The 26,236-nt window shown below is 42.6% G+C and overlaps 1 protein-coding gene across 1 annotated transcript in view; it reads left to right on the top strand.

Annotated features, from left to right (window-relative positions):
* ralgapa2 (Ral GTPase activating protein catalytic subunit alpha 2) overlaps positions 1 to 26,236 on the top strand; it is a 400,978-nt gene that overhangs the window by 89,745 nt on the left and 284,997 nt on the right. Inside the window, exons 14-15 of the mRNA XM_085977825.1 lie at positions 19,492 to 19,563; positions 25,980 to 26,103. Coding sequence (XP_085833951.1) covers positions 19,492 to 19,563; positions 25,980 to 26,103 — 196 coding nt within the window. The remainder of the gene's footprint in view (positions 1 to 19,491; positions 19,564 to 25,979; positions 26,104 to 26,236) is intronic.

Below are 26,236 nucleotides of genomic sequence, written 5' to 3'. Positions count from 1 at the left end.
TCATTTTGCAAATTCTGTCTGTGAAGATTGTGATAACACCACAGCAGCATCCTTGTACTTGTTGTCTGGCTTTGAACCACAGGGACCATTACAGCATGTCTGTTCACAGACAGCTTATAACCTGGAGCAGTTGCTAAGCTGAAGTACACAGCACTTTTCTAGTCGTCATGGGTGCATTGTGTGGGAGTTTCAATAGATAACATTCAAATGTTGCACAAGTCTCTTCATAGTGACAATTCTACCAAATACTGTTTTCAAATTATTCATGCCAAACAAATTGCTGTGTTATCTTTAAATTCTTGTGGAATCAAATTCATTACAAAGCCACTCTGTCAGTGGGAGGTAGGTTATGTAAAAACCATGGCTATAGCTTTTAAATGGTGTTCCTAGCATCGCATTTAAAAAAACAAAATCCTTGCATGTGTTAGAACATTAAAAGTCTATTCTAAATGGTATCTGTTTTCCTTAGTTTTCAGCCTACTGCCAATTCATTTATGTCACGTGCCTGCCATGATTCCCTCTTGACTAATCCTACTACGAATTACATTCCTTCTTGCTCTGTCCCTGTTGCACTACCTATTTCCAGTGAGGCTTCTCACTGCAGTAAACAAATTACTCATTTAAGCATATATGCAGTGCATCCCTTAGAGCCGTCCATAAACTTGTCTTGATGCTTGCATATGTTTTTGATTGTATACACGGGTCTCCTGTGCAATTGCAAATTAGGCACAGTTCTTAAATGTAATATTTTAAACTATGTGAGGGGAATCCTCGGAAATGAGTTGCAATGTGTCAAATCTTGACCTCATCACCGTGCTGATATATGGTGGCACTGTGTTTGAAAAGTGACTTGCAGTTCCACAGGCTGGTGCAATATGCTTTAGATCCTACACTGGGGGAGATGTGAAATTGATTGGGATCTACTAGCCTACTTCCACACCTACTTGTGGTCATCCAAGAGCAATATTACAAGGCAAATTTCTATGCCTTTGAGAGGGAAGAGAGAAAATTGGAGAGTGGGTAGAATAAGAATTAATTTCCAAACTATTGAAATTTCAGACCAATTTATTTGACGATCCCAATTTTATACACAGGCCTGACTGAGAGTGATAAAAGCTGGAAATAAATTAACATTTAAATGGACACCCCACCAAAATGTGTTTCACAAACATTCCTTTAATTGTTTACAATTATCCAATACAATGATGCAATTTATTGGAATGTATCTGTGTATTAATAGTGCTTTATATCAATATGATGAAAATGAGGTGCACCTTTTCTGTTTACTCTCCCTTCCCAAACAAAACATTTTTTCAAGCACTTCTCTTCATTTTCCTTTCAAATCTCACACATACTTTAAAAATGTCCTAAGATGAATTATGGATAAATATCTTGCCCTGAGTTTAAGGTTAGTGAATGCAATAATGGCACAGCTACAATGGTAAGTACAAGCTAAAATCCTTTCAAGGACTCTCTACGCACCTGTAATCCAATCCTTGGCCATCTGTTGTTTTGTGTACAATATGTTCAGGTTCCTTTTTTCACTTGCTTCTGTTAATGAAAAGTGGCCAGCACTATGTCAAAGTAAGGTGGCTATACAGGAGAGAATGTGATTGATAATGAAGAACAGTGGCATACCTGCCAATTCTTTCTCCAAACAACTCATGCCACCACGATTGAAGGGTGAATCCTCTATTGTAGACTGCAGCAATTTACTTAGCTTACTTAGAACCAAAATCCTACCAAGAGTCTGTGTTTGTGCATTTGTTTATTTTTCTTTTCAACATTACTGACAAAAGAGCAAGAAAAGAAATGGTCAGTGGAAGGAGCTCGTGTGGACTCACACTCACTCCAGACTGAATTGAAACTGCCACAAGCCACTTAAGACCTTTAAAACTGAAAAATAGAAATGAATTCCATCAATTTGAGCCACTTAATTCGGGACCAGGTAACAGAGGAAAGGGATAGCTTTATAATACAATTCATTAATACAGCTATTTTAGATCTTGTTTTGTGTAATGAGACAGCAAAATTATACTTCTATACAAGTAGCCTAAAATACTCCAGATTACTGCAAACAGTTCCAGATATTTTTACAATGAGTATGAATCTCTCGTGCAGGAGAAATGTTTGCAAATTCTACGATGGTTCATTGGGTTAACTGAGTGGGTAACTGAGCCATACAGACAAACAAAAGTAGCTTATAGCTGCCAAGGCCAGGGTAAAGGTGCTTCGATTGGCCCCTGTGCCGTTAGCTTCAGGAGGAACATCAGCCAGGGTACCTGCTTGTTATTGCTGTTCAGTGTGTGTGTGTGTTAACAGGTTGACCTTGGATGTGATGCCCACCAGGTAGAATAGCCTGCCATCATTCACTATCTTAAAAAAAAGAAGAAAATTAAAAAATGTTTGCAAAACCCTGAACTATAATAAGGAAAATCAGTAGTTTTCATGAATATTTTTTTTAACTACACTGATATACAATAAATCCCCATACAATGTATTAACCTCCTGGAACAACTCCAGTTATGATGAATGTCTTCATAATTAAGTTTCTTATTGCTTAAAAGATTTAATGTATAAGTTGCATGAACAAAATCAATTGTGACACAAATGGAATCTCTACACCCATTTTATTATGAGTAGCATTTCTCATTTGTGGAATAAGTATAGTGTTTCATTGTTTTATAAATTATACCAAAGGCACAGTAAGTGTTTCATTAAGTTTGACTTTTGCAATTTTTCCCTTTGGGGAAAACCACTGGCAGTTTGTAAATTATTGAGCATTTGATGGGCTTGACTGAAACTTCAATTGTTGTCTAGCTGGTCTATCAGTTGCTAATCAGGAACCAAATTAAAAAGCAGAACCTCAAAGGTAATAATCTCTGGATTGTTACCAGAGCCACCCGCGAATCAGCATAGGGACAAGCAGATCAGAGAGTTAAATGCGTGGCTCAGAGTGCTGTGCGAGGATGGGGTATCGATTCATGGGGCACTGGCCCCAGTACTGGGGAAAGAGGGAGCGGCTCCTTTGGGACGGTCTCCACTTAAACCGGGCTGGGACCAGTGTCCTGGTGAATCGAATAACTAGGGCTGTAGATGGGGCTTTAAACTGAAAAGGTGGTGGGGGGGAAGTGTCAGATGAGGGGAAAGCTAAAGAGAAAAGTCAAGGCAATGGAGCAGTGTAGCATTTTGGGTAAAGGTAAGCAGTGTGTGATAGGAAGGGACAGAGAGTTTAAAGATAATTGTGCAAGATGAAAGCAGGGAATAAAGGTAAAATGTTAAAACCAAAGGCTCTCTACCTAAAATGCACGAAGCATTCGTAACAAGGTAGATGAATTAGTGGCACTAATAGTGATAAATGGGTATGATCTAATAGCCATTACAGAGACATGGTTGTAAGGTGAACCAGGGTTGGGAACTAAATATTCCAGGGTTCTTGACTTACCAAAAAGACAGGCAGGCTGGAACAGGAGGGAGGGTGGTGTGGGAGTGGGGGGGGGGGGGGGGTGGTGGAAGGCGGTGGAGAAACCCTGATAATTAAGGATGACAGAAGGACGACATAAGGACAGTCGTGAGAAAGGATCTGGGCTCGGAAGATCCGGAAGTAGAATCAGTATGGGTGGAGGTAAGGAATAACAAGGGGCAGAAAACAGTGGTGGGAGTAGTTTATTGGCCCCTGAAAGTAGCTATGCCATTGGACAGAGTATTAATCAAGAAATAATAGGAGCTTGTAACAAAGGTAATACAATAATCATGGGGGACTTTAATCTGCATATAGATTGGGCAAATCAAATTGGCAAGGGTAGTCTGGAGGACGAGTTCATGGAATGTATTCAAGACAGTTTCCTAGAACAATACGTCAAGGAACTAACCAGCGAACAGGCTATTTTAGATCTTGTTTTGTGTAATGAGACAGGGTTAATTAGTAATCTTATAGTAAAGGGTCCTCTAGGAAAGAGTGATATGATAGAATTTCACATTGAGTTTGAAAGTGACATTCTTAAGTCTGACACTAGAGTCTTAAACTTAAACAAAGCCAATTACATATGTATGAGTGGCGAGTTGGCTAAGGTAGATTGGGAAATTAGATTAAAAGATATGATAGTAGATAAGCAGTGGCAATCATTTAAAGAAATATTCCAAAATTCTCAAAGAATATACATTCCATTGAGAAATAAAAAGTCCACGGGAAAAGTGAGCCATCCGTGGCTAACTAAAGAAGTTAAGGATAGTATTAGATTAAAAGAAGAGGATTATAATGTTGCAAAGAATAGTAGTAAGCCTGAGGATTGGGAGAACTTTAGAAATCAACAAAAGATGACCAAAAAATTGATAAAAAGGGAGAAAATAGAATGAGACAAGAGAAATTATATTGGGGAGCAAGGAAATGGCAGAGGCTTTAAACAAATATTTTGTATCTGTCTTCACAGTAGAAGACACAAAAAGTATACCAAAAATCGTGGGGAACCAAGGGGCTAATGAGAGCGAGGGACTTAAAGTAATTAATATCAGTAGAGAAAACGTACTTGAGAAACTAATGGGACTAAAAGCCGACAAATCTCCTGGACCTGACGGCCTATACCCTAGGGTTCTAAAAGAGGTAGCTGCAGAGATAGTGGATGCATTGGTTGTGATCTTCCAAAATTCCCTAGATTCAAGAAAGGCCTCAGCGGATTGGAAGGTAGCAAATGTAACCCTGCTATTCAAGAAAGGAGGGGGAGAGAAAACCGAGAACTGCAGGCGAGTTAGCCTGACACCAGTCGTTGGGAAAATGCTGGAATCCATTATTAAGGAATTGGTAACGGGGGTACTTAGAAAATCATAATATGATTAGGCAGAGTCAACATGGTTTTGTGAAAGGGAAACCGCGTTTGACAAATTTATTAGAGATTTTTGAGGATGTAACTAGCAGGGTAGATAAAGGGGAACCAGTGGATGTAGTATATTTGGATTTCCAGAAGGCATTCGATAAGGTGCCACATATGTTGTTAAGCAAGATAAGGGCACATGGGGTTGGGGGTAAGGTATTATCATGGATAAAGGATTAGTTAACAGGCAGAAAATGGAGAGTAGGAATTGGCAGGCTGCAACTAGTGGGGCACCGTAAGGATCAGTGCTTAGGTCTCAGCTATTTACAATCTATATTAACTACTTAGATGAAGGGACCGAGTGCAATGTATCCAAGTTTGCTGCCGATACAAAGCTAGGTGGAAAAGTAAGATGTGAGGAGGACGCAAAGAGTCTGAAAAGGGATATAGACAGGTTAAGTGAGTGGGCAATAAGGTGGCAGATGGAGTATAATGTGGGGGAATGTGAGGTTATTCACTTTGGCAGGAAGAATAGAAAACAATACTTTTTAAATGGTGAGAAATGATTAAATGTTGGGTTTGGGTGTTCGAGTACAAGAAACACAGAGTTAGCATGCAGGTAGATGGAGTATAATGTGGGAAAGTGCGAGGTTATACACTTTCGGCAGGAAAAATGAAAAATCAAATTATTATTTAAATGGAGAAAGATTACAAAATGCTACAGTTCAGAGGGACCTGGGGGTCCTTGTGCATGAAACACAAAAAGTTAGCTTGCAGGTACAGCAAGTAATCAAAAAGGCAAATGGAATGTTGGCCTTTATTTCAAAGGGGTTGGAGTATAAAAGCAGGAAAGTTCTGCTACAACTGTACAGGATATTGGTGAGACCACACCTCGAGTACTGCATATAGTTTTGGTCTCCTTATTTAAGGAAGGATATACTTGCATTGGAGGCAGTTCAGAGACGATTCACTAGGTTAATTCCAGAGATGAGGATGTTGACTTATGAGGAAAGGTTGAGCAGGCTGAGCCTATACTCATTGGAATTTAGAAGAATGAGAGGTGATCTTATTGAAACATAAGATACTGAGGGGGCTCGACAGGGTAGATGCAGAGAGGATATTTCCCCTCGTGGGGAACTCTAGGATGGGGGGGCACAGTTTTAGAATAAAGGGTCGCCCTTTTAGAACTGAGAAGAGGAGGAATTTCTTCTGAGGGTCGTAAATCTCTGGAATTCTCTGCCCCAGAGAGCTGTGGAGGCTGGGCCATTAAATACATTTAAGGTGGAGATAGACAAATTTTTGCAAGATAAGGGAGTGAAGCGTTATGTGGAGCGGGTGGGGAAGTGGCTTTGAGCCCAAGATCAGCCATGATCTTATTGAATGGCGGAGCAGGCTCGAGGGGCCAAGTGGCCTATTCCTGCTCCTATTTCTTGTGTTCTTATGTACAGCAAGCAATTAAGAGAGCAAATGGCATGTTGGCCTTTATTGCTAGAGGATTGGAGTACAAGAGTAAGGAAGTCTTGCTACAATTGTACAGGGCTCTGGTGAGACCACACCTGGAGTACTGTGCACAGTTTGGTCTCCTTATTTAAGGAAAGATATACTTGCCTTAGAGGCGGTGCAGCAATGGTTCACTAGATTGATCCCTGGGATGAGAGGGCTGTCCCATGAGGAGAGATTGTGTACATTGGGCCTATACTCTCTGGAGTTTAGAAGAATGAGAGGTTATCGCATTGAAACATATAAGATTCTTGGGGTAGATTGACAGGGTAGATGCTGAGAGGTTGTTTCCTCTGGCTGGAGAGTCTAGAACTATGGGGCATAGTCTCAGGATAAGGGGCCGGCTTTTTCACTCCGAATTTCTTCACTCAGAGGGTTGTGAATCTTTGGAATTCTCTGTCCCAAAGTGCTGTGGATGCTCAGTCATTGAGTATATTCAGGGCTGAGATAGATGTTTTGACTCTAGAGGAATCGAGGGATATGGGGATAGTGCAGGAAAGTGGAGTTGAGGTCGCAGATCAGCCATGATCTTATTGAATGGCGGAGCAGGCTCGAGGAGCCGTATGACCTACTCCTACTCCTAATTCTTATGTTCTTAATCTACTCAAATTACACAACATGCATACTGTTTGAGTAGGACATGTGGCAGGTGGATAAACTTAAGTATGATTTACACAAATGCAGTATGTTGCAAGCCATAATGTTCAGAGCAAACTTGTACATCAAAGTACAATATTCATTATTACGAATTTCATTTTTAAGTACATTAAATACAGTAGAATTTCTAAATTTGCCGATGACCCCAAATCTGGGGGTGTGGCAAACAGTGATGATGATGATACCAATCGACTGCAACAGGACATAGAAAGGCTAGCAGAATGGGCAGACGAATGACAGATGGAATTTAATACAGAGAAGTGTGAGGTGATGCATTTTGGCAGAAGGAACAGGGAGAGACAATATACACTTAATGGCACAGTTTTAATGAGTGAGCAGGGACAGAGGGACCTGGGAGTTAATGTGCACAGGTCCCTGAAGGTGGCGGGACATATTGAGAGAGTGGTTAACAAAGCATATGGGATCTTAGGCTTCATAAATAGAGTTATTGAGTACAAAAGTAGAGAAGTTATGCTGAACCTTTATAAAGCGCTGGTTAGGCCACAACTGGAGTATTGCATCTAGTTCTGGTCACCACACTTTAGGAAGGATGTGAAGACCCTTGAGAGGGTGCAGAGGAGATTTACCAGAATGGTTCCGGGGATGGGGGATCTTGGCTACAAAGACAGGTGGAGAAACTGGATTTGTTTTCATTAGAGCAAAGGAGGTTGAGGGGTGATTTGATAAGATTACGACGGGTTTGGATAAGCTAGATGGGGAAAGGCTGTTCCCACTAGTTGATGATACAAGGACTAGGGGACACAGATTTAAAGTTTTAGGCAAGAGATACAGGAGAATGTGATTAAAACATTTTTACACAGTGAATGGTGAGGACCTCGCTGCTGACGGAAGTGGTGGAAGCAGACACACTCAATCTTAAGGGGAGACTGGATAGGCACTTGAGGGAAATAAACTTACGGGGCTAGAGCAGGGGAATGGGACTGACTGGATTGCTCTACAGAGAGCTGGCACGGACTTGATGGGCCGACTGGCCTCCTTCTGTGCCGTTATAACTTATTTTAGCTACGTTTTGTAATCTACGAAAATGTGTGGTCACATTCTTCTGAAAGTTATCTTTCACTTATCTTGTATATGGAAGTTTTACAGCACTGTTGGACATAACCTTTGGACAAAGATAAAGATCTAGGGAAAAATTCGGTTGCTTTGCGCCTCCCGTTAGCGCCCAAAGCAACTAGCGCCGGGGCGCGATGCCGCCAACGTCTCCCGCAAAATTCAGCGGGAGGTTAGCAGCAGCGGTAATCGTTAGCGCCCTGCGGCACTGCGCCGCCGGCGATGATGTCATATCCGTGCGCAGCACCCCGACTGCAATCTTCAGTAGCGCCCCCTCACTTATTACCGGACGCTATGTCTGACAGGGTCAGGGGGGGCCTACCTGCGGCCGGGGCGCGCTATTTTAAGGCGAGGTGCCGGGCGGCCATTTTTGTTGCTGGCCACCTGCCAGCACCTGCCTCCGCTGGCGACCCGGCCTCCTGACCCGCCCCCCCGCGGAGTGCCAGCTTTGCTCCATGAACCCGGCACTTCTCTTGAGTGCTGGGCTCTTTTGCTGGCACTCCAGTCCCCGGTGACCCAGCAGGGCCCCGGGTCGCGCTGCGCAAGAACATAAGAACATAAGAAATAGGAGCAGGAGTAGGCCAATCGGCCCCTCGAGCCTGCTCCGCCATTCAATAAGATCATGGCTGATCTGATCCTAACCGCCAATCTACTATCACAGAACCATCTCCCGTATCTAACAGAATTAGACACACGAAATAGGAGCAGGATCAGGCTACACGGACCCTGGGCCCGCTCCGCTACTCACAGGGCCATGTCCGATCCGAACCTAGACTCATGTCCAAATTCCTGCCCGCTCCCCGTAACCCTTAATTCCCTTTACTTCTAGGAAACTGTCTATTTCTGTTTTAAATTTATGTAATGATGTAGCTTCTACAGCTTTTTGGGGCAGCATATTCCATGGACCTACCACCCTCTGAGTGAAGTAGTTCCTCCTCATCTCAGTTTTGAAAGAGCAGCCCCTTATTCTAAGACTATGCCCCCTAGTTCTAGTTTCACCCATCATCGGGAACATCCTCCCTGCATCCACCCGATCCAACCCCTTCACAATCTTATATGTTTCAATAAGATCGCCTCTCATTCTTCTGAACTCCAATGAGTAGAGTCCCAATCTACTCAACCTCTCCTCATATGTCCATCCCCTCATCCCCGGGATTAACCGAGTGAACCTTCTTTGTACTGACTCGAGAGCAAGTATGTCTTAAGTATGGACACCAAAACTGTATGCAGTATTCCAGGTGCGGTCTCACCAATACCTTGTACAACTGAAGCAATACCTCCCTATTTTTATATTCTATCCCCCTAGCAATGAAAGCCAACATTCCATTGGCCTTCTTAATCACTTGCTGCACCTGCATACTAACCTTTTGAGTTTCGTGCACCAGGACCCCCAGATCCCTTTGTACTTCAGTACTTTCCAGTTTCTTGCCATTAAGATAATAACTTGCACTACGATTTTTCCTGCCAAAGTGCATAACCTCACACTTTCCAGTATTGTATTCCATCTGCCAAATCTCTGCCCACTTACTTAGCCTGTCGATGTCCCCTTGCAGGTTTTTTATGTCCTCCTCACTCACTACTTTCCTTCCCATCTTAGTATCATCTGCAAACTTTGATATGTTACACTTGGTCCCCTCCTCCAAACCGTTAATATAGATTGTAAAGAGTTGGGGACCTAGCACTGACCCCTGCGGAACACCACTAGTTACTGATTGCCAGTCTGAGAATGAACCATTTATCCCAACTCTCTGCCTTCTGTTAGATAGCCAATCCTCTATCCATGCCACAATATTGCCCCCAATCCCGTGATTTTTTATCTTAAGCAATAATCTTTTGTGTGGCACCTTGTCAAATGCCTTTTGGAAGTCTAAATACACTACGTCCACTGGTTCCCCTTTATCCACCCTATATGTTACTTCCTCAAAGAACTCCAGCAAATTTGTCAAACATGACTTCCCCTTCATAAAACCACGCTGACTTTGTCCTATTAAATTATGATTATCCAAATGTCCTGTTACTGTCTCCTTAATAATGGACTCCAAAATTTTACCTACCACAGATGTTAGGCTAACCGGTCTATAGTTTCCAGCCTTCTGTCTACTGCCCTTTTTAAATAAGGGTGTTACATTAGCAGTTTTCCAGTCTGCCGGGACCTTTGCCGAGTCCAGGGAGTTTTGGAAAATTATTACCAATGCATCCACAATCCCTACCGCCACTTCCCTCAAGACCCTAGGATGTAAGCCATCAGTTCCAGGTGATTTATCCGCCTTGAGTCCCATTATTTTACCGAGTACCACTTCCTTAGTGATTTTGATCGTGTTTAGCTCCTACCCCCCTTTAGCCCCCTGTTGGTCCAGTGTTGGGATATTCTTAGTGTCCTCTATTGTAAAGACTGATACAAAATATTCATTCAGTGTTGTTGCCATCTCCATATTTCCCACCATTAATTTCCCGGTCTCATTCTCTAAGGGACCAACATTTACTTTAGCCACCCTTTTTCTTTTTATATAACTATAAAAACTCTTACTATCTGTTTTTATATTTTTTGCTAATTTACTTTCATAATCTATCTTCCCTTTCTTAATCAATCTTTTTGTTATTTTTTGCTGTCTTTTAAAGTTTTCCCAATCCTCCCACTAGATTTGGCTACCTTATATGCCCTTGTTTTTAGTCGAATACTATCCTTAATTTCTTCACTTAGCCACGGATGGCTGTCTTTTCTTTTATACCCTTTTCTCAGTGGAATATATATTTTTTGGAAATTGTAAAATAACTCCTTAAATGTACACCACTGATCATGTATCGTCTTACCCTTTAATCTATTTTCCCAATCCACTCTACTCAATTCCGCTCTCATACCTTCATAGTCTCCTTTATTCAAGCTTAGCACGCTTGTTTGAGATCCAACCTTCTCACCCTCTAATTGAATATGGAATTCAACCATGTTATGGTCACTCATTCCAAGGGGATCCTTTACTAGGACATTTTTAATTAATCCTGTCTCGTTACACAGGACCAGATCTAAGGTTGCTTGCTCCCTGGTCGGTTCAGTTACATACTGCTCAAGAAACCCATCCCTAATACACTCAATGAACTCATCCTCAAGGCAGCCCTGCCCAATTTGATTTGTCCAATTAATATGATAGTTAAAATCCCCCATAATTATAGATGTTCCCTTATTACAAGCCTCAACTATTTCCTGATTGATACTCCGTCCAACAGAGTTGCAACTGTTCGGAGGCCTATAGACTACACCCACTAGTGTTTTTTCCCCCTTATTATTCCTTACCTCCACCCAAACTGTTTCATTATTCTGATCTTTTGACCCAATATCATTTCTCTGTATTACAGTGATTCCTTCCTTTTATTAACATAGCCACCCCACCTCCCCTTCCTTCCTGATCGTTAAATAACCTGGTATGTTTAATTCCCAGGCATTGTCACCCTGCAGCCATGTTTCTGTAATGGCCACAAGATCATACCCATATGTAGTTATTTGTGCCATTAACTCGTCTATTTTGTTACGAATGCTACGTGCATTCAGATAGAGAACTTTCAAATATGTTTTGTGACTTAGTTCCTGCTTTTGCCCTTTTTATTACTTTACCTTTTACTCCATACCTTCTGCCTTTCCTGACACGCTCTGGTTTTTAATTTCCCCACTGCTACCTAATTCTATGACCTTCTCTGTTGTCATTTTTATTATTTGCTCTCTAGGAACCTCCCCCCCACTAGTTAGTTTAAAGCCCTCTCTACAGCCCTAGTTATATGATCCGCCAGGACTCTAGTCCCAGCACTGGCCAAGTGAAGCCCGTCCCAACGGAACAGCTCCCTCCTGCCCCAGTACTGGTGCCAGTGTCCCAGGAAGCAAAACCCATTTCTCCCACACCAGTCTTTGAGCCACGCATTTAACTCTCTAATTTTATTTGTCCTAGCCAAATTCGCTCATGGCTCTGGTAATAATCCAGAGATTATTACCCTTGAGGTTCTGTTTTTTAATTTGACCCCTAGCTGCTCATACTCCTTTAACAGAACCGGCTTCCTAGTCCTATCTACGTCGTTTGTACCAACATGGACCACGACAACTGAATCCACCCCCTCCCACTGCAAGTTTGTTTCCAGCCCAGAGGAGATGTCCTTAACCCTGGCACCGGGTAGGCAACACAGCCTTCGGGACTCTCGCTCTCGGCTGCAGAGAACGCTATCTATCCCCCTAATAATACTATCCCCTACCACTACAACATTTCTATTTACTCCCTCCTCTTGAATGGCCCCCCATTCCATGGTGCTGTGGCCAGGTTGCTTATCCTCCCTGCAGTCCCTGCTCCTGTCCCCACAGGGAGTAAGAACCTCGAACCTGTTGGACAAGAGCAAGGGCTGCGACTCCTCCAGCTCTACCTCCTGGATCCCCGTACCTGCCTCACTCGTAGTCACACCGTCCTGTCCCTGACCATGGGCTACATCTGAATTAATTAACTTCATAGGTGTGACCACCTCCTGAAACACAGAATCCAGGTACTTCTCTCCCCCCCCCCCCCCCGATGTGTCGCAGTGTCTGAAGCTCAGACTCCAGCTCATCAACACGGAGCTGGAGTTCCTGTAGCAGCAGACACTTGTCACAGACGTAATCACCGTTAGCCTGAATGGGGTTCACCGGCTCCCACATCTCGCAACAGTAACACATCACCTGCTCCATTCTATGTAATTAATTAAATTTTTTATTGTTAGTTATGGACACCCTCTGCCCGATTTTAGATGCTAGTATCCCCTTTAATTAATTGGATTTAAATTAAATCAATCCCTCTAGTTACACCAGTTAAATGGTTTACCAACAATCACTCTGCACCAGAAAGGCCTTATTAACCACAACCCACAGAGTTTAAGTTTGAAAAGAGCACCTAACACCCCACTTACCCAAACTCACAGCACTCTGATGACTCGCACTCAGTGCTTGCTCGCACTAGGACTGGTCTTTTTACACTGTTTGTTTACAGCCAAATGAGTCACCCCTGCTGATTGGTTAGAAAACTGGTTTCCACTGCCTGCTGTGCCAATTTACTCCTACTGCAGTGTAACCTTGTTTTACTCTTCTTAAACCAACAGAATCCCAAATATTTAACTTTTCCCCTTTACTTAAACTGCTTAAGTAATCTTATCAAGAATGATTTAAAGAGAAATAACAATTGAAGAACTCTCACACTTCCCCAAACTCACAGCACTCTCTGCTGACTCGCACTTTAAGAAGGGGAGGAAGGCTTGAAATACTGGCGCGATGTGCCACAGTGATTCCCTCTCAGTGCCCCAAGAGGGAGGCGGGGCGCTTCCAGTAGCGCCCCACTTCCCTCTTGGGGCGCTACCACTCAATTTCAGATGCAGGGGTGCTAAAAGCAGTGCCCCAGTGAAACTAGCGCCCCAAAGGGGGTGTGACTCAATTTTTCCCCCCTATTCCCTTTGTAAATCTTTGATATCTTTTGGGTTATTTTTAAAAGCAGATCCTAGATTAGTTTGGCAACATTACCATTGAGAGACTTGTGTCATAATGGTGAAGTCTTGAGTTAAGATTTTGTGAGTAACTGACATCAAGGTTTGTGTTCAGCTTCTGTGCTCATTAGCCAATGGTTTTCCATCATTTAAAGTGAACAGGTGGAAAATTGCAGGCATAGAAGCAGAAAATTCTGGCCCAAGAGTTTCACAGCCTATAACCCTTTCAGAAGTTAAACAAGTACAATTAAGAAAAACAAAACATTGACATCCATTTTCCCTATCTGTTTCTATTGACTTTTTGAACATTATAATGTAAATATCCAGTGCTAATAACATTTGTGGGTAACTGACCGTGTTGTTACCAGAATTAAAACAGAAAACATTTAATCAAAAGCCTCAGAAGAGCGTGTATTGAGAAAAATAGAAGGCTGTAGTAGTGAAAATAACAGAGCAGTTTAAAACAATGAAGATCCAGTTGTTAGGGAATGGATGATCTCGCTTATAAGTGACATCACCCGACTCCGCTCCTGTCTCAGCTCATCTGCTGCTGAAACCCTCATCCATGCCTTTGACTAGACTTGACTATTTCCTCCCACTTTCTATCCTCTGCAAACTTGAGGTCATCCAAAACTCGGCTGCCCGTGTCCTAACTCGCACCAAGTCATGTTAACCCATCACCCCTGTGCTTGCTGACTTACATTGACTCCGGGTTAAGAAACGCCTTGAGTTTAAAATTCTCATCCTTGTTTTCAAATCTCTCCATGGCCTTACCACTCCATGGGGTCAATTTTAACTCGGTTGCAGGGAATTGTCGGGTTCCCCGAATTTAGTGTTTCCCACACGAATCTCAATGGGACTGAGAGATTGATGCAATTTTAACTCAATTGGCCAATTGATTTCCAACGTGTGGGAACCCTTGGCAAATGAGTATTTCCAGTCAGAAAGTCACATAAATATGACGTCATTATTGCTGCTGCATTTAGGGTCTGCAACAAGCCTTGCTTCTGCAGGCTGCTAACCTTTTGGCATTTGCTGATGCACTGAGCTGGAAGCAGAATGGTAAGAGAAAGACCGAGGTCTGCATCCCGTTTTGACGACGTTGCCCTGCAGGCTTTAGTGGAGGGAGCAAGAGCTCACAAGAAGGTGCTCTTCCCTTCATCAGGGAGGAAGATGCCTCCCCAGCAGACAAAGGCTGCGTGGCTGCAAGTGACAGAGGAGGTCAACTCCTTATCGGCTACCTGCAGAACCTGGATACAGTGCAGGAAGAGATTTCATGACCTTCAGCACGCTGGAAGAGTGAGTATGAAGTTCCCATCACTCTCAATCTGATCTCCATTGCCTCTCCTCACCAGCACTCAGCTTTAGCAATCTCTTCCTCCATATCCCACTTGACACTCACATCCATGCACCCTTACCCATTCCCTCTCTCTCTATGCTCATATTCACCTAACTATTCGACTGTGCAGCCCTCACACTCCCTATCACTCTGATGCTATGAAAACAACTGACAACACACAGGGAGGGCCCTTGGTCTTGCCACCTCACTCCATCTTTGTCTCCTTCTAAGCATCTATGCTATGGATTCTCTACACTCACTCCTTCATTCTCACTCAAACTCCACTTGTCTCCCTCATTGCAGGAAAAGAGAACGAGCGAGGACAGGAGGAGGGCCACCATCAGTAGCCCATCTCACCCCCTGGGAGAAGGCGGTCCTGGAGATCGTAGGACTGGAGGATGAGGTGCAAGTGGGGGACGGACAGACGGGTGCATCACAGTAAGCTGGTGACAGAATAGTTTTCCATCTCTCACATTGACATTGCATGAGTCGCTGATAATGATTCCGAAGCTATAACAGATGGACCTATGATCATCTGCAATATGCAATGTGCATGTAACCTTGACCTCACATCTCTAACTCTTTCCTTTACTCCCCCACAGGACCATCGAGAGCCCTCGTCCTCACTGTCCAGGAGGAAGAGCCTGAGCTTCCAGACTCCTCAGAGGAATCTGCAACCTCTGAGGGCGCAGCGTCAGCAGAATTCAGCGCACCCAGCACCAGCGCAGACACTCGCACCTCGGTGGGACCTTCGGGACATAGAGTAGTGTTGTCACCTGGTGTATCACAGCTCACAAGTGAGCATCAGCAGATTGTGGAGACAGGGACAGTAATGGAGAGTGCTAGTCGGAGGGCGCAAGACTCTGCCAGCTCGGCTCAGCTGCATGTCGACCCTCTGCCTCTGGGTCCATCCATAAGATCAGCGGGGCTGGAACTCCAGGAACAGATGCAGGAGTCTCTGGCAGGTTTTGTCTCCAGGGTCGATGTGAGTGTGGAGCGAATGGAAGAGTCCATAGCGAACATGAGCAGAGCCTTTGTGGAGTCATTGGCGCATGAATGCATCACCATGGAAAGGATGGCAACCTCCATGGAGGCGATAAGTCACCAGGGTATGGAAAACATGGTGCGTGTTCATAATAGAATGACATCTCTTGAGGAGCGATGGGCATCTATTGAACAGAGAAACCAGACCTTCATGGAAGTCCTTCTGAGTGGGACTGCCAGTGCAGATACGGGTCCCCATGGCCCCCTGATGTGCAGCAAGGTGCTCTCAAGCCACTTCCAAGCACTGGCCCCTTCTGGCCTGTGCAGCTTCAGGTGGGTGAGCAGCAGCCTGGCGCTCCTGTTGCTGCTGCTGTTGTTCCTGGTTCTGCTGGTGCCGTGGCTGGTGTTCGAGCTCATCTAATGCCCAGAATGGAAGGAAATAAATGGCTCGCATGCTTCTGGTATATGCCTCCGTTGAGGAAGCGCTGAGTGAAGGTGGCAGGCGGGGTTTCCCAGGAGGTCACACTGGCGATGTGTGTGTGGCTCCAACCCTCCACAGGTGTGGTTAAGCCTGGTAAAAGTTGCCCAGGCCTGAAACAACAAAGTTCTGCCACCTGCAAATGATGACTGATCAATTAATGGTTGACCTGCAGCTGATAGTCAGCAAGCCAATTGTGCTCACACCAGGTTTCACAGGCGTGATCCTCATCAGGCGTGTTTTACATGGGGAAAAGGGTTAAACAGGCAAGGGCCTGTTAAAATGGGATTATGAAGGCCAATTAGTGCTATTTAAGGGCCCTAAAGACCAGTCTCGCCTGTTGCAGGCGGGACTGATTCAGGACCATCAGACACACCTGGGTTAAAATGGCTAGGTGTCAGGAACCAGGCGGCGGGGGGGTCCCGACCCCCAGTTTTTGCGATTTTATTTATTTATTTATTTATTTTTATTTTTTTAACCCCCCCACACGCCTCAAAGCCCGCCTCACGGCTGAGTTAAAATCGACCCCCATATCTCTGTAATTTCCACCAGCCCTACAACTCGCCGAGATATCTGCGCTCATCTAATTCTGGTCTCTTGAGCATCCCCAATTTTAATCGCTCCATCATTGGCAGCCGTGCTTTCAGCTGCCAAAGCTCTAAGCTCTGGAATTCCTTCCCTAAACCTCTCCGCATCTCTATCTCTTTTTCCTCCTTTAAGACGCTCCTTAAAACCTACCTCTTTGACCGCCTAAATATTTCCTTTTGTGGCTCGGTTTCAAACTTTGTTTGATAACGCTCCTGTGAAGCACCTTGGGACATTTTACTACATTAAAGGTGCTATAGAAATGCAAGTAGTTGTTCCACAATATAATGGGGTTCAATGGCATTTATTGGCTTGCATAGGAATTAAACATACGATGCAAACTATTATTAATAATTACACATTTACTTAGTGTCGCACTTACAATACAAGACCAGAGAATTCGCCACAGGTTTTGAGCTGGAAGGTTTAATGGCTGGCCAAGCTTTGTTGAATTCTAAAGTATCTATTCTAAAACCTTTTTTTTATACATTTCTTTCACTCTAGCTACACGAGAATCTGCATGTTTCAAAATATTACCACATCCAATTCCTTGGACTTTAGATTTAACAAGAATAACTCCCCAAGCCTTCACCTTGACTGAACTGTCAATTAAGTCAGTCAACTGGAGACAGTTACAGGTGCCCAGGACTCTCCTGCAGATGAGTTATCACTTGCTTTGCGCAGAGGTGTCCTTGGTGGCGTTCCTAGGAGGACAGCGGAGATATCTGAGGCTCGGACAAAGAAAGTTTGTAGCTGAGTGTTTATCAGCTGAAGTCTCAGTCTGCGAACTTTTAATTTCACTGACATTTCCAGCCTTCTAACAGAAACTCACTTAAAAGCTAAAGTTAATATAATTAACTGTGTCCTTACACACTAAGCAATAGTCAGCCTATTCCCATTGGAAAATTAAGGAAAGTTCAAAAAATGTAGTTGCTAAACCTTCAGACATATGCTGTATTTTTTTTTGCAAAAGTCTATGAAAATTCTGCCCTTAAAACTAAAAATTGGTCTTGCATTCGTACAGTTGGATTAAAATTAAATAGTGACAGTAAGAAAATAAATTAAATGTGATTATGGGTTAATGAATTTGTTTTGTTTTTCATCATCAGTGGAAGAACTGAACTGTGCAGTGTTTCCAAAGAGCAACTTCTTTGCAAGGCATTTGTAAAATCTGTGATATTATTAATGGTTCCCTCTCCTCGGATATTGTCCCCCCTCCCCTTCAAATCTGCCTTCATCACCCCTCTCCAAAAAAAAAAAAAACATCCTTGACCCCTCTGGCCTTGCAAACTACTGGCTCATCTCCAACCACTCTTTCCTCTCCAGTCCATGAACGTGTTGTCACCTTCCAGATCCGTGCCCAGCTTTCCTGCAGCTGCCTGTTTGAATCTCTCCAATCAGGTTTCCGCCTCTGCTACAGTCTTGAAATAGACGTAATCGAAGTCACAACTGTCACTATGTGACTGTGACCGTGGTAAACACTCCCTCCTCATCCTTCTCAACCGGTCTTCAGCCTTGGACATAGTTGATCACAGATTCTTCCTCCAAAGCCTCTCCTCTGTCGTCCACCCAGTCACGTTCACCCATCACCCCTGTGCTTGCTGACCTACATTGGCTCCCGGTTAAGAAACACCTCAATTTTAAAATTCTCAATTCTCATCCTTGTTTTCAAATCCTTCTATGGCCTCAGCCCTCCCTATCTCTGTAACCTCCTCCAGCCCTACAAGCCTTCGAGATATCTGCACTCCTCCAATTCTGGCCTCTTGCGCATCCCCAATTTTAATCAGTCCACCATTGGCAGCCGTGTCTTCAACTACCTGGTCCCTAAGCTCTGGAATTCTCTCCCTAAACCTCTCCGCCTCTCTCTCCTCCTTTAAGACGGTCCTTAAAACCTACCTCTTAGACAAAGCTTTTGATCATCTGTCCTAATATCTCCTTATGTGGCTCGGTGTTAAATTTTCACAGAATCACAGAATCCCCACAGTGCAGATAGAGGCCATTTCGGCCCATCGAGCCTGCACCGACACATATCCCACCCTATCCCCGTAACCCCACGTATTTAATCCCCTAACACTAAGGGCCAATTTATCATAGCCAAATCAACCTAACCCGCACATCTTTGTTTGATAATGCTCCTGTGAAACGCCTTGGGGCGTTTTACTACGTTAAAGGCGCTATATAAATACAAGTTGATGTTGCTTAGGGAAAGTTTAATTGTTTTCCAAGTTTCACCTATAGAATTTATGACTCATCATTCTTAATAGATTCTGTTAAAACTGCATTTCACCTTTTTGTGTTAAGCTTGTGTGCTGCAGATTTATGATGTATTTTGGTTAAATCTCATGAACATTAGCTTTCACTTCTCGTGTAAGGATGGGTGTTGCTGCCTGGTTCTTCTGAATTGTTGCAGTATGACATAGATTTGAAAGCTAAACAAATGATTTTCATGCCTGAAGAGTTTTTAAAATTACACATGAATTCTGTTTCAATGTAAATTCCTAAATGATGTATTAGTGCTTGTAGGAAAAAAAGTTGTTGCAACATTTTTCTCAGCTCTGTTCTAAGTTAAACCTATCCTTTATTTTAAGGAATAGTTTCCATCTTCTGAAGAAAAACTCAAAGTTATTAAGGGAACTAAAAAATTTGGATTCCAGGCAGTGGTGAGTACTTTTTCAAAAAATACAATTAGATTTGTAAGACATGACCTTTTAATGAAGCCATGTTGGGTGTCCCCAATATGTCCCCCTCTATCCAAGCAATCATATATTTCATCCCAATAATTCCCTCAAGCATCTTTCCTATTACTGATGTCAAACTACTTGGCCTATGGTTACCCAGTTTCGTCGTGTCACCTTTTTTAAAGATGGGAACTGCATTAGCCTCCTTCCAGCTTCCAGTCTATGGGAATCATCCCAGAGTGCAGTAAGCTATTAAAAGTATGGGCTAGGGGCTCGCACAGCATGTGTCCCGTCTCCTTGAGGATCGTCGGGTGGATAGCATCTGGCCCAGCTGCTCTATCTATTTTCAAGTTCTTAATTCTATCGAAATAATATGTTCATCTAATTTAATATTACTAATTTTATTATTAAAATCATTCAATTTTTATAGTCGAGCATCATCTTAGAGTGAAGACCGATGCAAAGTACTCCTTTAATATTTCTGCCGTACCCAGTGAGTCCTTCGTAACCTTTCCTTGAACGTCCTTCAATGGCCCAATGCAGGCTTTGACAGTTCTCTGGCTTTTCACATAACTGGAAAAGCTTTTCCCATTACATCCACAATTGTCTACAATTCTCTTTTCCATTAGCCTTTTAGCTGATCTAATAGCAGCCTTCATTTTCTTTAGCTATTCCTTATACTCAACTCTGTTTAGTTGAGCATTAGATGCCTTTAATTTATAGAAACATTTCAATGTATATCATATGTCTTTGTACATAACCAGTTAGCCACCTTGACTTTTTCTTACCACGTTCCCTTCCTTTGACTTTAGCTACATATTTGTCAACCACATTTTTTATCTTATTCTTAAAAACTTTCATTTGCATTCTGCAGTAGTCTCATCACCACCAAGTTGGGTTAGCCAATTTACCCGTTCCAAATCATCTGCCATTTTAGTGAAGTTTGCTCTTCTGAAATCTGGTACGAGTTGCAGATTCTCCGTACCTTTAGTTCTTCCAGCCAATTGAAACCGTATTATGTTGTGATAACTGTTGCCCAGATGTTCCCCCACATGGAGGCCCGATCGGAGGTCAGGCTCATTACTAAACACCAGATCTAATGTATGATTATCCCTAGTTACTTCATTAACATGCTGAGCTGAGAAACATTTTGAATATTTGTATATTTTCAACAAATTGTTCAGCTGCACTTCTCACCACAACATAGCGTAAACCATCGTGCCACCGAATTCCAGGAAAATTAAAATCACCTATCAAACAAAGATGGCATTTTATATTAAAGGTGTTTGCAATCAGTTTTCATAATAACTCATCATGTTCAGGTGTCTGACCTGGGGGTCTATAAAAATTACCAATAATTAGTCGCTGCCCATAAGCTTGGTCCATTTGAACACACATAGCCTCAGCTGTACCAAATGAGGCAAAATCAAGTCTCTCTCTCTCTCGCTGTTAGATTCTCACTTCGACAATGGCAGAGAATTCCACATTCCAGTTACTCTCTCTAAATATTTTTGTTCTAACATCCCCTCTAATTCTATTTGTGATTGCCTTTAATTTGTGCCCTCTTGTTAACTGTCTTGCCAATCATGGAAACAATCCATCATTACTTACTGTAACCTTTTATAATCTTGAAGATGTCTATCAGGTCACTCCTCCACCTTCTCAGTTCCAGTGAAAAAGGGCCTAACTTGTCAACTCACTCTTCATAACTGTAGCTGTGGTAACATCCTAGTAAATGTGCACTGCTTCTTCTCCATTGCTTTACTATCCATCATATGATGGGATGCCAAAACTACAGATAATGCTTTTAACTTTGGCTAAGGACTTGTACAAGTTCAACATTATCTCCTTGCTTTTGTATTCTATGCCTTTAGATATAATACCAAGGATTCTATCTGCATTTTTTCATGGCCTTATTATCTAGATAATTTATGTATGTAGTAAATGTACTGCAATGAGGACCCCTGGGGAACACCACTCACTAAGGGGGAAAAATTTGGTTGCTTTGCGCCTCCCGTTAGCGCCGTAAGAGGGCGCTAATGGGGTGCAAAGTAACTAGCGCCCGGGCACGGCGTTGTTGGCGCCACTCGCGAAATTGAGCAGACATTTTGCGGCGGCCTTAAACACTACCGCCACGATCTCCTGCGCCTGCAGATCGTGATGTCAGCTGAGCGTGCAACGCCCCAGTAGCACCCCGGACCGGATATTGAGTGGCGCCCCCTGCCTTTCCGCCTGCCGCTAGCAACAACAGATTGAGGGGAATGTTTTGCAGTCGGGAAGGGACTGGGGGAGCGCTGTTTAAATGCGGCCGCTTCCTGCCTTTTTTGTCAGCGATATTTTTGCACCACGCATTCTGAGAGAGGGAGAGATTCCGGCGAGATTCAATGCTGTGTGAAGGAGCATTGGGTACTGAGCAGCATTTTGCAGATTCATTTTGATTTGACCTTCCTTGCATCGATTTAGAAGAGACTATGGGGGCTGCACTCTGAGCTCTTTCCATTGTTGAGGCCTCTCCATTGTTCTTTCCAGCAGATTTGATGTACAGGTCTCTCCAGGCCAAGATTCAAGGGTGCAATGAGCAGGGTGTGGATGGTGAGCAAAATCGACCCTCCCCTTTAAGAACTGGCCAGCGCCAGTGTGTCTGTGTTCCATTGCTTGCTGACTGACATCACATGAGCTTCGCCAGCGCTCTGAGGTAGCGCCTCGTTTCTCGGCGGTAGCGCCTTAAGAGAGGTGTGTAGTGCCTGATTTAGCGCTTCAATCACCTCGGGAGCGATAGAAGCCAAGTTTGCAGCCGGAAGCGATAATTAGCACCAGGTGCTAAACTTTGCTCCCGGCCGATAATTGCGCCCCAAACGGGGCGATACCGAATTTCTCCCCCTAAATCTTTCCAATCTGCGAAACCTCCCTACCCGTACATTTTGATTTCTGCGCTCTAACCATCTCTTTATGCATGAGGCCACATTTCCCGTAACATTTTCTTTGCCATAAGTCTCTTATGTGGTACCTCATCAAATGCTTTTTTGAAAATCCATGTAAACCACCGCTCCACTGCAGTTCCTTTATACTCTGTTACTTTCCTCAAAGAATTCTATAGGTTGGTCCTGCATGATGTGTACTTTAGAAATCCATGCTGGTTGGCTCTGCTTAACTCTTGTTTTTCCAAATGCTTAATTATTTTATCTCCGATTACAAACTCTAATAGTTTACCAGCAGCTGAAGCGAGACTAATTTCCTGCCTGGCTTATTACATTTCTCTTCAAAAAAGGAAACTGGAACATTTGCCACTCTCCAGTTCTTCAGCAAAGAATTTGGAATATCATTTTCCGTAGTTTGCTTCAGAACTCTCGGATGTAAAACATCAGGTCCCTGTGATTTGTCTACTTTGAGTAACTTCCTTAGTGTACTTTCTTTTTGAATAATAACCTCTGCTAACAATTCTAATCCCACTTCTGGTGGTTCTACAATCCCAATATCCACCTCCTCTGTGAAAACTATAGCAAAGTACTGTTTAGTCTCTGCCACTCCCTTACTCCAGTACAATCTTGGCTTCTTCCTCTTAGTGGTCCTACCCTACCTTGTCTATTGTCTTATTACTCCTGTGCTTATAGAAAGCAGTATTTCTCATTGATGATCTACAGCTCTTTTTACCCACTTTTCCTTCCATTCAGTCTGGGAAATATTTATTTTTAGCTCGCTATTATGTGCTTTTTTTTCCCCAGTCATGTACCCTTGTGCTCAACCCTTTTTCCTTTTCTATTCTTGCGCTCAACTTGACTATATTATGGTCACTGTTTGTCCAGGACCAGGTCAAGCAGTGCTTTAATCCTTGTTGGAGTAGCAACATATTAACTTGGAAAATATGCCTAAATCCACCAAGAAAAACCTCCCCTTTTCCACCACACACATTTTCTCTATCCCAGTCTATTTTCAGATAATTAAAATCTACAATTATACATTTATTGTTAATACATGAATCTTTAATTTGTCTACAAATTTCATCCTGCATTCAGACTTTAGGGGTGAAAAGTGCATCACTTGTACAAGACGGAATACATTTTCTGCCCTTTTTGTTTGCCTCATGTTACAGACAATGGCATGTCAAGGTAAACGTGACTCCGTGTTAAGATACTGTTGACTGGCAATTAGTCGTTGCATAACAAGTGCAAGACAACAGCAGTTGGCTGGTATTAGAGCTACAACATTTCAGAAAAATCTATGTTGCGATGTACAAGTATACAGTTTACAGTTGTGTTCTTTTCAGAAAATACTAAATGATAAAATTAAAAACATCTTGAAGCAATGGAACAAAAACCTCTTCAGCCCAACAAGCCACTTCTTCAACAAAGTATATACAGTCCACAAGTCTATGTTAAGAAAATTACCATAGTCGCATTATACACACTATCAGATCAGTCAAATATGTAAGTACTTTTTAGTGATGACACTTGGAAGATTACGACACTGCTTCTTCCACTCCAGCAGGTTTTAATCATTACAGTCAGCCTCAGCGCTCCTGCATTGAATGAGGGTTAAGATTGAGCATGCTTCTCGCTCCTGATCCCTATCCACCAATCACTGCTGTAAGTGTCTTGATTAGAGATCAGTGGAGGTTAGGATTGGGCTTCACTGTGATGATCCCCCCTCCGTGATTAAAAAGCTTGCTGCCACTCACTGTCGAGGCTCACAGGTAAGTAATAGCCATTTGCGTGCGGATCAGTGGTGACTGGCACGCTTGGGACCATACTCGGGAGAGAGGAGAACAAATAAAATGCACCATTTCTAAATTAAAGGTATGAAGGTCCCCAGCACTGAACATGCATTTGTTCTCTGGGACTCAGAAGCTCCACATGTGGTCTAGTTACACTATTCATGATTGATTTATTGGCCTGGAATTTGCGGTCCTGATGATGGCGAACTGGCAGTGTTTGCCATCATTTCGTCTTTGAAACTGACCGCAACTTCAGGAGATCCTGAATTTGCGGTCTGTCCATTACACCTCCACAGGCTGCGCTCCCCCAGGCCCCCCCCCAACCCTCCCACAGAGCCGGCAGCCAGTGAAATCTTTCAAATCGTGGAAACTGACACAAACTGCGGCTCTTCCACAATAGTTATCCTATTAAAAGTTAGACCCAAAGGGATTAGGTGTAACTGGGATTTTAACAGCGTATTGACTGCTAAGCAAAGGTTATGGACCTGAAAAACTAATTTTAATTTTGTGCAGTGCTAAATTTGTCCATTTTAATAAAACTTGAAATTTTTAAGAAACTTGTTCATTTTTTTTTAGACGTTTGTTCATCTTTATTTCAGGTTTGCCTTTTCCCCCATGTGAGAGCCCCAATCTTTATTTTGCTCCCTTTAGCATTTTTAAAAAGTTAGAATTTTAAGAGCTTACTCACTTCCTGGTTAGCTTGCTGTCTGAGAATTCTGGGTTTTGATTGGCTGCTTAGACAGTTTGTTGACCCCAAAGCAGCTCGCACTATGGGATTCCCACTATACTACATTGATCGCGAGATCTTTGTGCGAAGCTTACTTCGGGGCCAGCGGTAAACGCCTTAACTTCACCACTGACCACAAATTCCGGACCATTATTTTGAATTCTTCAATTGGGTTGCTTTTGGTCAATGGAATATTTGGTCAAATCAAAAACCAGTTCAATTCACTAGACAGGTAGGCTGCCAATCAACAACTAAGCAGCCACCACAAACTCAACCAAGCAAAACATGAACATTTTTTCAAAGAAACTACTCATAAATCGGAGCTACCACAAAACTAGCCAATCCTTTTGAAATTATCTCATTAGTTACTGAGTTATTAATGTGTTTGAATAAAAACAACATTCTCTCAGAACAATACATGCATATGATATGAAAGGAGGGCATTTTAGTTAAATATGCAAATATTAAAAGTTATTCTAAGGACCATGGGACAGTGGAAACATTCTACGTATCATCATGAAGTTTAACATAGAGAATTCCTATAACCATCTTTCATTTTCAGTACAACAAATATTTTTGAAACCAACTCGCAAATGAGGATTCTGTTTTTTCTGTGAATAAGAAAATATAACTTGAACTCATCAGACTTCTAATTTTCTGTTCCTGGCTTCAGTATCCTTTCTGTTACAGATATGCAGTTATTCTGTGGAATGAGATACAAGTTAACTGAAAATCATGATATAGTTGATTTAGTCAACTGAATGCTTTGTAGAGCTGTCAGAGAATGTATTGCTGTACGAACATAATGTGTGACCACTAACTATAATTTTCATGTTTTGTTTCCAATCCGATACAACCGTTATAAAAATGTATTATGTCATGATTTATTTGTCTCCTCACTTCTGTGATATTTAGAAGCAAATACTGATATGAATGAATTTACATTTTACTATTTTCAAGTCGGGAAACTCATAAGATTGCAGTGTTTTACATTATGGAAGGACAGGAAGATAAGGGTTCAATTCTCTCAAACACTGGAGGAAGCCAAGCATATGAAAATTTTGTCTCTGGACTAGGCTGGGAGGTATAGAATGTTTCTTCCTTCTACATAGAATTTCTTAGATAATCTTCAGAAAATGTATTATTTTATCTTGGTTGCTATTACCTTAGAAAGTATTATTTGAAATATGTGATTTGTGTGAAGAAACTACATTAGT

Source organism: Somniosus microcephalus, chromosome 3 (assembly GCF_052327205.1).
Source record: "Somniosus microcephalus isolate GS21.2 chromosome 3, FLI_Smic_1.0, whole genome shotgun sequence".
Lineage (NCBI taxonomy): Eukaryota > Metazoa > Chordata > Chondrichthyes > Squaliformes > Somniosidae > Somniosus > Somniosus microcephalus.
This window is presented reverse-complemented; position numbering and strand designations above follow the sequence as displayed.